Below are 17,370 nucleotides of genomic sequence, written 5' to 3'. Positions count from 1 at the left end.
GCGAGAAACATTAAGGAGGGAAAAGCTTGGACAGGAAGAATAAAGTCTAAAAAATTTATTTGACATTGAGGTAGGGAAATTATTCCATTATTTGATAGAGTTTAGGGGGCAGGGAATATTTTCTTCCTCCTTTTTTTTGTTAAATTTTATTAAGAGTAGGAATATCTGGCCCACACTCCAACATAGTAGGTGGCGGTAATGCACCATAATGCTAGTGCCACCCGCCGTAACAAAGAAGAAGAAGAAGAAGAATGCGTTCGCTACTTTCTATTATTGGAAATAATTTGCAACAACCTCATTGAGAGTTTCAGTGTCGAGTCTTCCGAGGTGAGGAGAGCAGTTCACGGTATTTCTCATATTTACACAACCATCACACACACTTTATACAGTTTGATTAAGCGACAGACTCATTTCTGTATTGTTTTCATCGATCACAGCGATACTTGTTCGTCTTTTCTGGCGTCTTCCTTCTGAAATAAACATTTAGTGCAGCAGCAGCGAGTATGAGGAGAATATGTTGAGTTCATTCAGACCTGAGCGAGTTTGTGTTCGTTTGTGTGATTGTCTCGATGTTTGCAGTGAGAACTGTTACTGAATGTCAAGAGTTAAGGTTTGTGAGGGGAATTGATGGGAAACGATCTCAAGTGTTACTGATAAGTTACTTTACGTTGAGCCTAAAATGAGCAACTTCAGACATTTAAATCAACTCTTAAACGTTAATAAATGAATAGTGTTTTACTCTTGGAACAATATTGCTTTGTGATACTATTTATTTTTAAACGTTTTATGATCATTATCAGTTTCAGCGCACATCAAATTTAATATTTTAATGATTTAAAGGTACAATATGCAATAATTTTGCATTAAAATATCCCATAATCTCAAGGCCAGTGTTATATTTTGTTAAGTTGATTACTTACAATATCCCAAATGTTTCCAACTATTTTTAAATCGTGAGAAAATTGCGATTTTAACCAAGGAAACGGGGCGTTAGAGCAATTATGGGGAGATGGGAGTCGCCAGTCAATTGCGTCATATCCGCGTTACCCTCGGTTTCCGCTCGTACTGCGTGGAGTCCTGGACAAATGCGGAAGTTGTAGTTGTAGCGTCTATCAAGCAACAAACGTTAGCTTTTTTCTTGCAGTCGTTATGGAACACAATTATTCTTTACCGATCGCAGCTGGTTCTGTCGACAAAGCATGCTTAATTTTATATTTTCCAAATGTAGCAATCGGTAATAGTTATGTTCATGTAAGGAATGTATCATTGCTTTAGATTTGTGTTTAGTTTATTGACATTGTTTATCACGTCTGGTGTTTATGGCCATGTAAATAATGCCGCGTTCCAGGCAACCTGTAACCCGTGTTTTTCCAACTCGTAACTGGGAGTACATCGATCTAGTACGAGTTCACGGGTGGGAAGTCACGGGTTTGACTGCCGTTCCAGTGCACTTTCACACGGGTATAAGGTTGGAAAAACACGGGTTACAGGTTGCCTGGAACGATGTACTCCCAGTTACGAGTTGGAAAAACACGGGTTACAGGTTGCCTGGAACGCGGCATAAATATAGCATGTGTTATACATAAAGATTAATCAGTATTTTGGCAAATGATGTGGGTATGTTCGAATGTACTTTTACAACAATTGTTTAAAGCACGTAAAACTGTGCCGCGTTATCACAACAACGAATTCGACATACGGTAACATCTATGATAACCAATTTAGTATTAAACCTTACTTTTCTTGCGGTTAATTCATTTTAATGAAATAAAAGTGTGATGAGGTTCAAGAGTCAGGAAGGAAGAAGACAGGGGTCGGCGTGACTGGGACTCGTACTTTATTAAAATAAAGCAAAACAAACAAAAGTCGCGCACAACGCGCATTCACCGTGGCAACCGCGACGGCACCAAACAGTTAAAAAATGAGAGCTCGGATCCACCAGTTTTCTTTCTCTGCGTCCAATTTTCTCTTCAGTCTCTCTCTCGTTCCAGCGCGTGGATCACAGCAATAAGACACAGGTGTTCGTCATTTGCACTCGACCTACTTGCGTCCCGCTCGTCTCTTCTCTCTCCCATTACAGACCGCGCTGAACCACGCCCCCCTCGCCACAAAAAGCATGTCATTATAAAAATAGAACTTAGCCTCATCCATGAACATGATTTTTCGATTCCCGTCTGACTGATTTACATCCACGGTGGAGTTTAAAACGACAGTTCCCATCATTCCACGCTCCTTCACATCATCATCAAGCTACACCATTGTTGTTTGGATGCTGCGCCCTCTAGCGGCAAAAAAATCTTGCATATTGTAGCTTTAACTACTTCTTGATTGTCATAAAATCTAACTATATTTAGATTCAAATGTACATATTATGCTTCTGTAATTATTTATCTGTAGAGCAGTTTTACAGGCTTTTATCATGTATCCTGACTTAATTAATGTGTTTCTAACAGCAAACACTCAGAATGAAGTGAGATGATCTGCTGATGATCCTGAATGGCTTGTTGAATGAGTGTTGATAGTCTGAGGCTCATCAATATTAACAGATCTGCTGAAAAAACTCTTTATTTCATGACAATAGTTCCTGTTTTCACCTCATTTATTAGATCTGAAATTCGTCATCAGTGAAGCTCCTCCCACTGCAATTCTCCAATAAATGCTGGAAAACAAGTGAAGACGAGCATGAAAGTATCAGGAAGAGCTGAAATCCGCAAAGACTGAGTTTATTAAAGAGGACAGTGAGAACATGAGTGATCCAGAACCCTGCAGAATGAAACACACTGAAGATCCTGAAGAACACAGAGGTTGGTGTTTATTCTCCATTCATTCATGAGTCTGAAGAACATTCATGTTGGAAACATTCAAGCACTTCATCACATTTAGATAAACAGTTCAACTATGAAACGTTACAGAATGTTCTGGGTTTTTCTTCAACAAATGGTCAGTAAAGGGAGGTTTGAGACATTTTTAGATCAGATCAGGCTAAATACTATTTTAACTGTTTTATTTTACATTTATTTTATATCTGGTTCCCAATTTGCAACAACGTTACCACAATTTTAGTCATTTTCAATATAGTTTACTTAATTGTTATTCTTTTAGGAATAATCAGTAAACACTAAGTTACTGATGAAGTTGTATTTGTCAAATATCATACAAGTTATTCATAATTATAGAGATTCTTCTTCTTATAATAACCTTGGTAACAGGGTTGATGAATGTGATCAAAGTAGTGGTGTGCGATATTGACAAAAATGTTATCTCAATATTTTTGGGGATTTTGCCTATAACGATAATCAGATTTGTAAAATATTGCACTCAGGAAAAAAATATGTATGTAAACTTTTTTGTCGATTAATCTATCGATTATTTTTTCGATTAATCTAATGATTATTTTTTGGATTATCTGATTTATCCATTGGCAAACTTTCCAATAAATAATAAGTACAACAATATATCAGCTGTATTTTGAAGAGGGTGGTGCATCTGTATATTATTTTAACATGAATTCTATGAATGATGACAAAACAAAATGTATTTCAGAAAGGGTGTTTGTCATTTTATTATGAAATATGCGAACAGGAAGCATTTTAAACTTTATTTTTAACTAATGTGAGTATTTCATTAAATGTAAGATACAGTCACAGGCCTATTTAGGAAATGTGTTTACTGTAGTCTGTTATTAATTACCGTAGTGGGAGTATGATTTACTCAATTAACTCGTCCATTAACTTGTCCGAAATTGCACTTGTGTTTCTCTGCACTTGTGTTCACATTCACTAGATTGTAGTGTTGTCACGATACTAGAATTTCTAACTTCGATACGATACCTTGAAAAATATCGATATTCAATACCATTTTCGATACCACAGAGAAAAATACTGCCACAATATTAAGGGGGTATTTTTTTATGTAAATCTAAATATAACAAGTCTAGAACATGACAATGAGGTATATTTTACATGAACAAAAATGTCCTGATGTAGTGCACTTGTTCAATAGCATAAATGCTGGTTAATACATTAACGTTATTTGATGAACAGATTTAAACGCAAATGTGTGTGCATCACACGCAAAAAAAAAAGCTCACTGGATCGACATGAAGTCAAGTCACCTTTATTTATATAGTGCTTTTAACAATACTGATTGTCAAATCACTTAACAGTATCACATTGGAGGATAGAGTGTCAATAATGTATAATAATAAAATTAAACATTCAATTTTCAGTTAAAGGCATTTCATTACTGAATTCAGAGATGTCATTGTCTAGCTCAGTTTAGTTTAATTAGTATCTGTTTAATCAAATTGATGATATTTGCTAATGAAGGCAAATTGCAGAATTAAATAATAATTCTTGAATAAAGTTAAATAAGCACAAGTTAATTTACATTTGACCACAGTTAAAATGTACTTGTCTAAGATCACACAGAACGAGCAGTGCGCTGCATTTTTTATGTTGCTAGGCGACCACTGAAACGGCTGTCCTGTCAATCAAGTAAACATCAAATCAGCCTTTTATTAACTTTATTTACTTTCTGTTAACATTGTGGTAGTTACGGTTCGTGAAGTTGTTAAGCTCTGGTAACCCGCGAGAGCACCACACGTTTATCCTCCATCATCGCACTCTCCGGGCGTTCAAGCAACTAGCTTTCATCACTAAAACGAAAGGCCCGCGAGGCGCATAAACAGCGCGCAGAACGCTCACTGGAAACCAATTGAAAATAGGCGCCTCTCACTGCAAAAAAGCGTCAAGTTTGATTGGCCCCATTCACTTCACTTTTGCAATTTAACCAGAGCGAATGAGACGAGTGCGTGTGTGCTGTTTGTCAACGCGCCTTTGGAGAGAAGTGAAAGTGAAAGCGCGGCTAGTATCGATACTTCGGGAAATTAATATTGGTACCGTTCAGATATTTCAGTATCTATATTTATCGAAATATCGATATTTTTGACAACACTACTAGATTGCAGCCTAGGCTACTGTTAATGTAAATATAATGTTTGTCTTTAAAGTCTACATCAGAGACCTGCGCGGGACAGATTTCTCCCTTAGTAATTCCTAAAAAAACTGACATCTCAGTTAATCGCAATCTCACAAATCTCTGTTATTATCAATGAAACTGGCTGCACAATGAATCTTTCATAATATCTACACTTTGTTTGCTATAATCAGATGATTTGCCAGTATGCAGAATTCAGCACTGAACAAAAATTCAATTTTGAGCGGTGAGGGGATTCTATCTTAAATGCATCTGATTGGCGTTCAAGAAATCAACACATATGTCTGTGATTGGCTACATTGTTCAACGCTGCAAACATGTTATAAATAGATAAACTATGACATGTAAATCGTTTCTATTTTGTTTTAGTTGTTTTAGTTGCTTTTCTGCAACAGATGAATGATAATTTATTCGTTTTTAGATGTTCAATTTATAGATAATTCTATTTTGCAGAAGTCCCGCAAATCGTTTTATTCTCCCGCAACCAGCAAACACACAAGTGCATTACCGCCCGCACACGCACACACTTTTTTTTTTTTGCAGGGTGGTATGGGAAGACTCATGAATATTCATTAGGTAACTCATCCCTGATTGGCTCGCCTTGACACATTGCTCAGAGTGATAGAGAAAACAGACATCGCAGAGTCTAAGCAGAGATGCCCAGACTTCCCTCTCCCTAGACACTTCCTCTAGCTCTTCCGGGGGGACACCGAGGCGTTCCCAGGCCAGCCGGGAGACATAGTCCCTCCAGCGTGTCCTAGGTCTGCCCCGGGGCCTCCTCCCGGTGGGACGTGCCCGGAACACCTTCCCGGGAAGGCGACCAGGAGGCACCCGGAAAAGATGCCTGAGCCACCTCAGCTGACACCTCTCGATGTGGAGGAGCAGCGGCTCTACTCTGAGCTCCTCCCGAGTGACCGAGCTTCTCACCCTATCTCTAAGGGATCGCCCAGCCACCCTGCGGAGAAAGCTCATTTCGGCCGCCTGTATCTGGGATCTTGTCCTTTTGGTCATGACCCAAAGCTCATGACCATAGGTGAGAGAAGGAATGTAGATTGACCGGTAAATCGAGAGCTTCGCCTTGCGGCTCAGCTTTTTCTTCACCATGATAGACTGGTACATCAACCGCATTACTGCAGAAGCTGCACCGATCCGTCTGTCAATCTCCCGTTCCATCCTTCACCTCACTCGTGAACAAAACCCCAAGATAATTAAACTCCTCCATTTGAGGCAGGAACTCTCCACCAACCTGAAGTAGGCAAGCCACCCTTTTCCGACTGAGGACCATTGCCTCGGATTTGGAGGTGCTGATTCTTATCCCAGCCGCTTCACACTCAGCTGCAAACCGTCCCAGTGCATGCTGAAGGTCCTGGTCTGATGGGGCCAGCATGAAAACATCATCTGCAAAGAGCAGAGATGAGATCATGTGGTCCCCAAACCTGACACCCTCCGGCCCCTGGCTGCGCCTAGAAATTCTGTTCATAAAAATTATGAACAGAAACAGCAACAAAAGGCAGCCCTGCCGGAGTCCAACATGCACCGGGAACAAGTCTGACTTACTGCCAGCAATGCGAACCAAGCTCCTGCTTCGGTCATACAGGGACTGGACAGCCCTTAGCAAAGGACCCCGGACCCCATACTCCCGGAGCACCCTCCACAGGCCGCTGCAAGGGACACAGTCGAATGCCTTCTGCAAATCCACAAAGCACATGTGGATTGGTTGGGCAAACTCCCATGAACCCTCCAGCACCCTGTAGAGGGTATAGAGCTGGTCCAGTGTTCCACGGCCTGGACGAAAACCGCACTGTTCCTCCTGAATCCGAGGTTCAACTATCGGCTGTATTCTCCTCTCCAGTACCCTGGCATAGACTTTCCCAGGGAGGCTGAGAAGTGTGATTCCCCCTGTAGTTGGAACACACCCTCCGGTCCCCCTTCTTAAAAAGAGGGACCACCACCCCGGTCTGCCAGTCCAAAGGCACTGTCCCCGACCGCCACGCGATGTTGCAGAGGCGTGTCAGCCAAGACAGCCCCACAACATCCAGAGACTTGAGGTACTCGGAGCGGATCTCATCCACCCTCGGTGCCTTGCCACCGAGGAGTTTCTTGACTACCTCGGTGACTTCAGCTCGAGTGATGGACGAGTCCACCTCCGAGCCCTCAGCCTCTGCTTCCTCAATGGAAGACGTGACGGTGGGATTGAGGAGATCCTCGAAGTATTCCTTCCACCGTCCAACGACATCCCCAGTTGAGGTCAACAGCTGCCCACCTCCACTGTAGACGGCGTTGGTAGGGCACTGCTTCCCTCTCCTGAGGCGCCGAACGGTTTGCCAGAATCTCTTCGAGGCCAGCCGATAGTGTTTCTCCATGGCCTCACCAAACTCCTCCCAGGCCCGAGTTTTTGCCTCCATCACCACCCGGGCTGCAGTCCGCTTGGCCTGCCGGTACTCGTCAGCTGCCTCAGGAGTCCCACAAGCCATCCAGGCCCGATAGGACTCCTCCTTCAGCTTGACGGCATTCCTTACTTCCGGTGTCCACCACCGGGTTCGGGGATTGCTGCCTCGACAGGCACCGGAGACCTTACGCCCACAGCTCCAAGTGGCCTCGTCGACAATGGAGGTGGAGAACATGGTCCACTCGGACTCAATATCTCCAACCTCCCTGAAGATCTCTCTGACAGGAGACTCGGCCAAACGTTCCCAGCAGACCCTTACAGTACGCTTGGGTCTGCCGAGTCTGTCCAAGACATACGGCCGTAGGTCAGATGAAATGACCACAAAGTCGATCATCGACCTACGGCCTAGGGTGTCCTGGTGCCACGTGCACTGATGGACACCCTTATGCTTGAACATGGTATTCGTTATGGACAAACTGTAACTAGCACAGAAGTCCAATAACTGAACACCACTCGGGTTCAGATCAGGGGGGCCGTTCCTCCCAATCACGCCCCTCCAGGTGTCACTGTCGTTGCCCACGTGGGCGTTGAAGTCCCCCAGTAGAACGACGGAGTCACCAGTTGGAGCGCTTTCCAGCACCCCTCCCAGAGACCCCAAGAAGGCTGGGTACTGCTGTTCGGCCCGTAGGCACACACGACAGTGAGAGACCTATTCCCGACCCGTAGGCGCAGGGAAACAACCCTCTCGTTCACCGGGGTAAACTCCAACACATGCCGGCTGAGCTGGGGGGCTATAAGCAAACCCACACCAGCCCGCCGCCTCTCACCATGGGCAACTCCAGAGTGGTGAAGAGTCCATCCTCTCTTAAGGAATGTGGTTCCAGAGCCCAAGCCGTGCGTAGAGGTGATCCCGACTATCTCTAGTCGGAACCTCTCAACCTCACGCACAATCTCAGGCTCCTTCCCCGCCAGCGAGGTGACGTTCCACGTCCCTAGAGCTAGTTTCCATTTCCAGGGCTTGGGTTGTCGAGGCCCCCGCCTTCGACTGCCACCCAGTCCTCTCAGAACCGGCCTCTTATGGTCCCTCCTACGGGTGGTGAGCCCACAGGAAGGCGGCCCCACGTCGCTCCTTCAGGCTGAGCCCGGCCAGACCCCGTGGGGGGAGGCACGGCCACCAGGCACTCGCATACAAGCCCCAACCCCGGGCCTGGCTCCAGGGTGGGTCCCCGGCATGCGCCATACCGGGCGATGTCACGGTCCTCGATTTTATATAACTCATAAAGGGTTTTTGAACCACTCTTAGTCTGACCCGTCGCCTAGGACCTGTTTGCCTTGGGAGACCCTACCAGGGGCATATAGCCCCGGACAACATAGCTCTTCATTCGGGTCATTCGGGTACTCAAACCCCTCCACCACGTTAAGGTGGCAGTTCAAGAAGGGGGAAAGTTCATATTCATATAGATTTTTTTAAATAGATTTTTTTTAAACAATGTTAAAGTTTAAATTTTTGTCTTCGGTCTTCGTTCTTCTGTCAATTTTTATCAATTTAATGCTTCCTTGTTGAATGAAAGTATTAATTTGTTTTGAAAAACTACTGATCCCAAACTTTTGAATGGAAGTTTGTTTCGTTACTATATTTAGGCTACACTACATTTATTAATTTAGCATACACTTTATTGACTTAGAAATTAAGAAAATGGTGCAATTTATGTTATACGATTTATGATCCTCCATAGGGAGAGACTAGTTGGCACTTCAGCACTGCGTTGTCATCGGGTCCTATCAAAACCGTTCAAATTGCTCCTAAAAAAGACAACATGCGCTTTTCAGCAATATACGGCTTTATTGCGGTTATTGTCATGCTTTCCGTCAGTAAATGACAGCTGCTTTCTGGCAGAGCGGGAAGGAAGGATTTGCACAGAGAGGTACTAAGCGCGGCCGGTTAATGTTTCTGATTGCATAAAATAATAAAAGAAACAAACAAGTTCATGGTAATCAAAGTGGTAATGAATGAAATTAAATTTAATATTATTTTCTTTCATGTCAGACCCGATGGAAGAGAGCGAGGAGAGTGAAGAACTGAGTGAAGTGAAGGAGAGTGAAGAACTGAGTGAAGTGAAGGAGAGTGAAGAACTGAGTGAAGTGAAGGAGGAGAGTGAAGAATTGAGTGAAGTGAAGGAGGAGAGTGAAGAACTGAGTGAAGTGAAGGAGGAGAGTGAAGAACTGAGTGAAGTGGAGGAAGAGAGTGAAGAACTGAGTGAAGTGAAGGTGGAGACTGAAGAACTGAGTGAAGTGAAGGTGGAGACTGAAGAACTGAGTGAAGTGAAGGAGGAGAGTGAAGAACTGAGTGAAGTGGAGGAAGAGAGTGAAGAACTGAGTGAAGTGAAGGTGGAGACTGAAGAACTGAGTGAAGTGAAGGTGGAGACTGAAGAACTGAGTGACGTGAAGGAGGAGAGTGAAGAACTGAGTGAAGAACTGAGTGAAGAACTGAGTGAAGAACTGAGTGAAGAACTGAGTGAAGAACTGAGTGAAGAACTGAGTGAAGAACTGAGTGAAGAACTGAGTGAAGAACTGAGTGAAGTGAAGGAGGAGAGTGAAGAACTGAGTGAAGTGAAGGAGGAGAGTGAAGAACTGAGTGAAGTGAAGGAGGAGAGAGAAGAACTGAGTGAAGTGAAGGTGGAGAGTGAAGAACTGAGTGAAGTGAAGGAGGAGAGTGAAGAACTGAGTGAAGTGGAGGAGGAGAGTGAAGAACTGAGTGAAGTGAAGGAGGAACATCATGTCAAACCTGAAGAAAAACCTTTGAGTCTCTCAAAGACTAAAAATACATTTTTAAAGAAAAGAAGAGCCAAGAAATCTTTCACCTGCACTCAGTGTGGAAAGAGTATCACAACCAAACAAAGTCTTGCACATCACATGAGGATCCACACTGGAGAGAAGCCGTTCACATGTGATCAATGTGGCAAAACATTTCTTAGGTCATCAGACCTGAAGAGACACCTGAGAGTTCACACTGGAGAGAAGCCGTTCTCATGTGATCAATGCGGGAAGAGTTTCAGTCAATCTTCAATCCTTAAAGAACACATGAAAATCCACACAGGAGAAAAGCCGTTCACATGTGATCAATGCGGAACAAGTTTCCCACAAAAACATACTCTTAATGTTCACATGAGGATCCACACCGGAGAGAAGCCGTTCTCATGTGATCAATGTGGCAAAACATTTCTTAGGTCATCAGACCTGAAGAAACACCTGACAGTTCATACGGAGGAGAAGCCACATTCATGTTCTGTGTGTGGAAAGAGTTTTTCACTGCTGCAATCTTTACATATACATGAGAAAACTCACACTGGTGTGAGAGAGTACATGTGCTTTGAGTGTGAGAAGACTTTTACTACAGCAAAATGTTTAAAACGGCACCAGAGAATTCACACGGGAGAAAAACCTTACAAGTGTTCACACTGTGACAAGAGATTCAATCAGTCAGCAAATCTGAAAACGCATGAGATGATCCACACTGGAGAAAAACCTTACAAGTGTTCACACTGTGACAAGAGATTCAGCCACTCATCTTCTCTGAAAACACATGAGAGGATCCACAGCAGAGAGAAGCTGCACACGTGTGATCAGTGTGGGAAGAGTTTCTCTTTTAAAAGTGACCTGGAGCTACACCTGAAGATCCACACTGGAGAAACCACATCAACACAGTCTGAGATCACAGTAGCTCATCTTTGTGCTGAGAAACATGTTTTTTTCTAAGTTAGTTTCCCAACAGCCACGATGAGCGACAGGACATTTTCACATTAACACGAATGTTCGGCACCAAATTCACATGAGATTTGTCTGTTCAGACCAATGCAAAAAATGTGACCCGTCACGGAAACCAGGGACACAAGTCGGCAGCACAACTTTCGAGCAAAATGAGAAAGAAGCGGGTTTTTTTCAAAATTGGTGATTTTCGTTTTTTTGCAGAATCTGTTAGTTGAGATCACGAAGAAGCTTCTCCATGTTTGAGATATCAGTATTGGTATATTTAAAAGCGTACATTTTGATGTTGAAATCGGCTTGTTTTTCGGAGATTCTAGCACGCAGTAGGGGCGTGTCATTGTCGGTGTGTATTTCCATACTGAATAAGCCGGCGTGGCTACTTATTATGCAGCGCTCTGGCCGGCTCTATCTGATTTCAAAATTCAATGAAGATGGACGCCAATAACATAATGATGTCCAGCAATCGATTTAAATAGTAGCTTACATAGGGTTTAATTTGTCGTTTAATGAGATATGTATAAGTGTGTATGAATGGTACAGTGGTAGAGCATTCGCCAGCTGTGTCAGAGGTTGAGAGTTCGAATCCGCCCTTGTATAGGTTTTTTTTTTTTTCGTATAGTTTTTTTTTTTCTCTCATCAAACCGATTATGTTCATCAGTGGTTGTATATCAGGCAGGGACACGCAAACGTTTGAATTATTTTGTTATTTCAACAGAACGAATAGAGCGTATCCGCAAAGCAACGGATAGAAGCGCGCGTAGAGTGAAGACAATGCAGTGTGTGCGCGAGCCACATGAGTAAACACTGTATCTGCGCCACTGATCGCCGCGGCAACGAGCACTTTGATCACTTGATTAAAAAAAAAAACACATTACAGCGCTAGTATCTTATTTAAAAAACGAACGAAATGAATGCTCTGCCAGTTAACTGCAGATGTTTTATTTAGAGAATTTGTAGAATTGGTACATTCAGGGGGGAGGGGGAGACGGGGGAGCTTTACAGGGGGGTATGACTTATCTAAATGAGATGTAAATGAGCCTCTATTGTCACTCCCAGCAGGACAGAGAGGTGAGAACTTGCCAATCTTTAGAAGCAGATTTCTACCATTTCAGTTTTGTTGAGTGCCTACCTTCAAATGGCCACAACTTCTCCAAATATTATCAGATTTCCATGTGTTACACATCGTTGGAAAGCTTGAATACTACACTTTCAGAATATGTGAATAACTCAAAATGCCCCAGAACCGACTTGTGTCCCTACTTTCCGTGACTGGTCACAAATGTCAGTAAATGCAGTGTCAGTCTCTGACAGTAGGTGGTGCTCATGGAAAAACGGAAAAACAACAGCGTTGCGCAACTTTCTGGCCGTTTCTCAATATGCGTTCTTGTCTGTACTTGTGTTCTTGTGGACTTGTGAAACGTCATCAGTCACTGCCCAAGTACTGTCCCAATACACAAGTTTGCATTTTAGCAAGAACGGTTAAAAATCCCGGAAGTGTTCTTGACATGCCCATTTTACAGAGGATGCATCGGTTGGTAACTTGTGTGAACTTGACGGCAGAAATATCCCAGCATTCATTTCGGCATTCGAGGAAAGAGAGGCAGGCGTTTTTCTACAATTTTGTACGCTATTTCATCACTAAATTCACTTCTGAGAACATTTGATGCGAGAAATCAACTGTGTAGATTTCAAATATTGGCATTTTTACAAAAATTTATGGCGAATCGAAAATGTGCTCAAACGTTTTTGGAAGTGAGAATCTCCATAAGAACAACTAGCAAGAGCATTCTCCCCAAGAACATAAGTCCGTTCTTTGCATTCTTGGTTTTGAGAAACAAGGTCTGTTTCTGACTCCCGCTTGTCATACTTGCTACACACTGCAAATTTTTAGTGTATCTGTGTGAGGTAATGAAGAAAGCTGTGTCCCCTGTGCCTGAGTAGGGCTGTCGCGATAACTGCAATATTGTAGTACCGCGCTACTGACAAGCCAACCGCAGAGGAATGCAAGTAACTGCAGCAACCGTGATATTTGCGCGTTTTCTTTTTTTACAAGGCAATAACCTTCTTGTTTTGAACTTCGTGCATGATGGTAGCACTCCAGTGGGATAAATATTAAAGTCTCTCTGAGCAAAAAAGAGGTTAAAAGTAAAATTAAAGAATTCATAAACAACAAATGGCAAGAAGTATGGAACAGTGATAACAAGTAGGAAATGGAAGAAGCATTTTTAGGAATAGAAAAGAAGATACAATTATTTCTCACATTCGAATAGGACACACTAGACTAAATCATTTGTTCAAAATAGGAAAACATAAAACGGGTAAATGTAATTTTTGTGATCAGGCAGAAACAATTGAACACGTTTTAATAAAATATAAAATATGTAAAAGAAAGGTTAGAACTTATGAAGGAAGTAAGAAAATTGGGTGTTGTATCATTTAATATGAAAAGCCTATTGAAAATGCATGCAGAACAAGATAAAATGTATAGTGGTTTAAAATGATATAAAATTTAAAAATATATATCCTTGTTTTCTTCTATTTTTTTCTTCACTCTAATGTTTATTTAAGTTGTTAATTTCTAAACGCTTATTAGTGCTTCACACTCCAGTCTAGTTGGTGGCGGTAATGCACCGCAAGTTGGTTTGCCATCCGCCATAAAAAACTCCATTAGAAGAAGAAGAATGCGTTCGCTACTTTGCCATTGAAAATAGTTGGCAACACTGTTTCCCTCATTGAGAGTTTCAGCGACGAGTCTTCTGAGGTGAGGAGAGCAGTTCACGGTATTTCTCATATTTACACAACCATCACACACACTTTTTACAGTTTGATTAACCCTCATGTGGTGTTCAAAATCCTATAACACCTATGGTGTTCCCGGTCAAAAATGACAGGCCTATAAAAAAATAGCTTATAAATCACTCATTTAACCACATTTTCACCCAATCTTGGATTCAATCTTTTTGTCAACTTGTTTTCTGTCAATTAGGACTGGTTTTATATTTCTATTTGCATCTAATTAATTGTGGGCCTCATTTATCTGAGAGAAGGCATCTAATTTTTTAAGTAAAAAAATCATTATTTTTGAATAATTTTGGAAATATTAAAAAAAATATGAAAAAATATTGGTTCTGTTGACCACACTAGTCTACTTTAATGGTTCACCAGGAAGTTTGTTTTGAAAAACTTTTATTTTGTAAAAAAATGGCACATAGTCACACTTTTGGTGTTCCCGGTCAAAAATGACAGGCCTATAAAAAATAGCTTATAAATCACTCATTTAACCACATTTTCACCCAATCTTGGAATCAATCTTTGTATAAACTTGTTTTCTTTCATTTAGGACTGGTTTTATATTTAATTTTCAAACAGTTTAATTGTAGGAGTCATTTATCCGAGCTTATGCACCTCAATTTTTGAGTGAAAAAAGCATTATTTGTTAATAATTTTGGCAATATTGAGAAAAATATTTAAAAAAAACTGCACTGTTGATCACACTAGTCTACTTTAATGTTTAACCAGGAAGTTTCTTTTGAAATGATTTTATTTTGTATAAAATGGCACAGTGTCACACTTGTGGTGTTCCTGGTCAAAAATGACCGGCCATTAAAAAGTTAATGTAGAAGATCACAAAACACAGCACTTATATTTTGCAATGCTTTTATTTTGAGAAAAAGGGTGCACAGTAACACTTGTGCTGTTCCTTGACAAATCTAACCATTGTGACATACAAGAAAGAACACATTAACGCTGTCATATAGAGAACACAAATCAAACACTTCTTTCAGTTTTCCAAATTATGAACTAACCAAAACGACAAACACCAGGTCTCTGTGTAAACTCATGCAAATGACTAACAAAAGCATTTTTAAGGTAACTTGCAATTGGTCATTTTGTGCCACTTATGCACATGACTGACAACAGCATAATCTATGTGCCTTGCAAATGTGCGCTCTGCATTTGAAACAGACAGTGCCTGTTTGCACATATTTTGGGGCACACAAAGTGCATCTCTAACAAAATGTCATAATATTTTGTCTGGAAGGTGTGATGAAACAAGAACATGAAAGAGAGTCACTGCAGTGCACTGAACTGAACATGAAGCAGGGTCACTGCAGTCACAGCCAGTTTGTGCGTGAGTGTGAGTTTATGTGTGTGAGTGTGTGTTCGAATGTGGTAATGTCAGATTGATGAATGGATATTAGATTAAAAAATTTTATCACTGTGAAAAAGAATGTTTCTTTCAGAAAATAGTTTGTGTGTGTGTGTGTGTGTGTGTGTGGCATACATGTATCCATGCATGCACATGTCCAATGGCTCTATGTCTGCAAGCACACATATACATATGTGAACATGATAAACATGCTCCTGACAACTAAATTTTTCTCTAATTTTCAGTCTCCCCCATTCACTTTCAATGACCAGGAGCTCGGATAAATGACTCCTACAATTAAACCGTTTGAAAATGAAATACAAAACCAGTCCTAATTGAAAGAAAACAAGTTGATAAAAAAGATTGAATCCAATTTTTGGTGATAATATAGCATAACAAGTGATTTATAAGCTATTTTGTGTAGGCTGGTCATTTTTGACCGGGAACACCACAAGTGTGACTCTGTGTCATTTTGTACAAAATAAAAGCATTTCAAAAGAAATTTCCTGGTTAAACATTAAAGTAGACTAGTGTGATCAACAGTGCAATTTATTTTCATATTTTTCTCAATATTGCCAAAATTATTAACAAATAATGCTTTTTTCACTCAAAAACTGAGGTGCATAAGCTCGGATAAATGACTCCTACAATTAAACTTTTTGAAAATTGAATACAAAACCAGTCCTAATTGAAAGAAAACAAGTTGATAAAAAGATTGAATCCAATTTTTGGGGATAATATAGCATAACGAGGGATTTATAAGCTATTTTGTGTAGGCCTGTCATTTTTGACCGGGAACACCATAGGTGTAACAAGGTGAAAAAAACAACACAAAAAAAGTAAAAAAAAAAAAAAAAAAAAAATTGGACAAGTTGTTATAGTCTCTGTGAACAAAGTCACTAAGTTTCAGTTCAATGCGATAACATTAACTAGTATTTTCAGGAAAAATAAAATCTTCTCCAGTCAAAAATGACATGAACACCACATGAGGGTTAAGCGACAGGCTCATTTCTGTATTGTTTTCATCGATCACAGCGATACTTGTGCGTCTTTTCTGGCGTCTTCCTTCTGAAATAAACATTTTAGTGCAGCAGCAGCGAGCATGAGGAGAATATGTTGAGTTCATTCAGACCTGAGCGATGTTGTGTTCGTTTGTGTGATTATCTCGATGTTTGCAGTGAGAACTGTTACTGAATGTCAAGAGTTAAGGTTTTTGAGGGGAATTGATGGGAAACGATCTCAAGTGTTATACTGATAAGTTACTTTTCGTTGAGCCTATAATGAGCAACGTCAGACATTTAAATCAATATGTTAAAATGTCAAAATGTTAATATTATAAATGAATAGCGCTTTACTCTTGGAACAATATTGCTTTGTGATGCTCTTTATTTTTAAACGTTTTATGATCATTATCAGTTTCAGCGCACATAAATGCAATATTTTAATTATTGAAGTACTTCGTGATTGTCATAAAATCGAACTATATTTAGATTCAAATGTACATATTATGTTTCTGTAATTATTTATCTGTAGTGGTTGATGAAGATAAGTGTCATTAGTGATTGATGTTTTATCAATGTCATGTTTTTTTCTTTCAGTGGAGTAGTTTTACAGGCTTTTGTCATGTATCCTGACTCAAATAATGTGTTTCTAACAGCAAACACTCAGAATAAAGTGAGATGATCTGCTGATGATCCTGAATGGCTTGTTGAATGAGTGTTGATAGTCTGGGGCTCATCAATATTAACAGATCTGCTGAAAACACTCTTTATTTCATGACAATAGTTCCTGTTTTCACCTCATTTATTATGCTGATGTCTTCAGATCTCCTGTAAATTGACACTTAAAGCTCATTTCATCGGTGTCAGCAGACTGAGGGGATTTGTTGCCTACTATACGTATCTTTTTTTTTTTTTTACTTTTTTTTTTATTGGAAACAGCATGTATTAACGGATATACATCAACAATTGACAATAGGGGTACAACTACAACAGTTAAAAGAGAAAAATAAATAAATAAAGGAAAGGAGAAAAAATTAATAAAATTATATATATATGTCTATCTAACA

The 17,370-nt window shown here is 40.6% G+C and overlaps 2 protein-coding genes across 2 annotated transcripts in view; both read left to right on the top strand.

Moving 5' to 3' along the window:
- The first annotated feature begins 213 nt into the window (after positions 1–213).
- LOC311094642 (uncharacterized protein) lies at positions 214–16,991 on the top strand. Its single transcript, XM_084132734.1, has 3 exons — positions 214–327; positions 2,607–2,804; positions 9,435–16,991. The coding sequence occupies exons 2-3, from the start codon at positions 2,747–2,749 to the stop codon at positions 11,141–11,143; spliced, it is 1,767 nt and encodes a 588-aa protein (XP_083988860.1). The 5' UTR covers positions 214–327; positions 2,607–2,746; the 3' UTR covers positions 11,144–16,991.
- The window catches only part of LOC311094449 (uncharacterized protein), a 108,173-nt gene continuing 104,575 nt past the window's right edge, over positions 13,773–17,370 (top strand). Inside the window, exon 1 of the mRNA XM_084132408.1 lies at positions 13,773–13,913. The gene's annotated coding sequence lies outside the window, so the exon portion shown is untranslated. The remainder of the gene's footprint in view (positions 13,914–17,370) is intronic.

The sequence above is a fragment of the Abramis brama genome, assembly GCF_963993115.1.
Source record: "Abramis brama genome assembly, chromosome: 1".
NCBI lineage: Eukaryota > Metazoa > Chordata > Actinopteri > Cypriniformes > Leuciscidae > Abramis > Abramis brama.
This window is presented reverse-complemented; position numbering and strand designations above follow the sequence as displayed.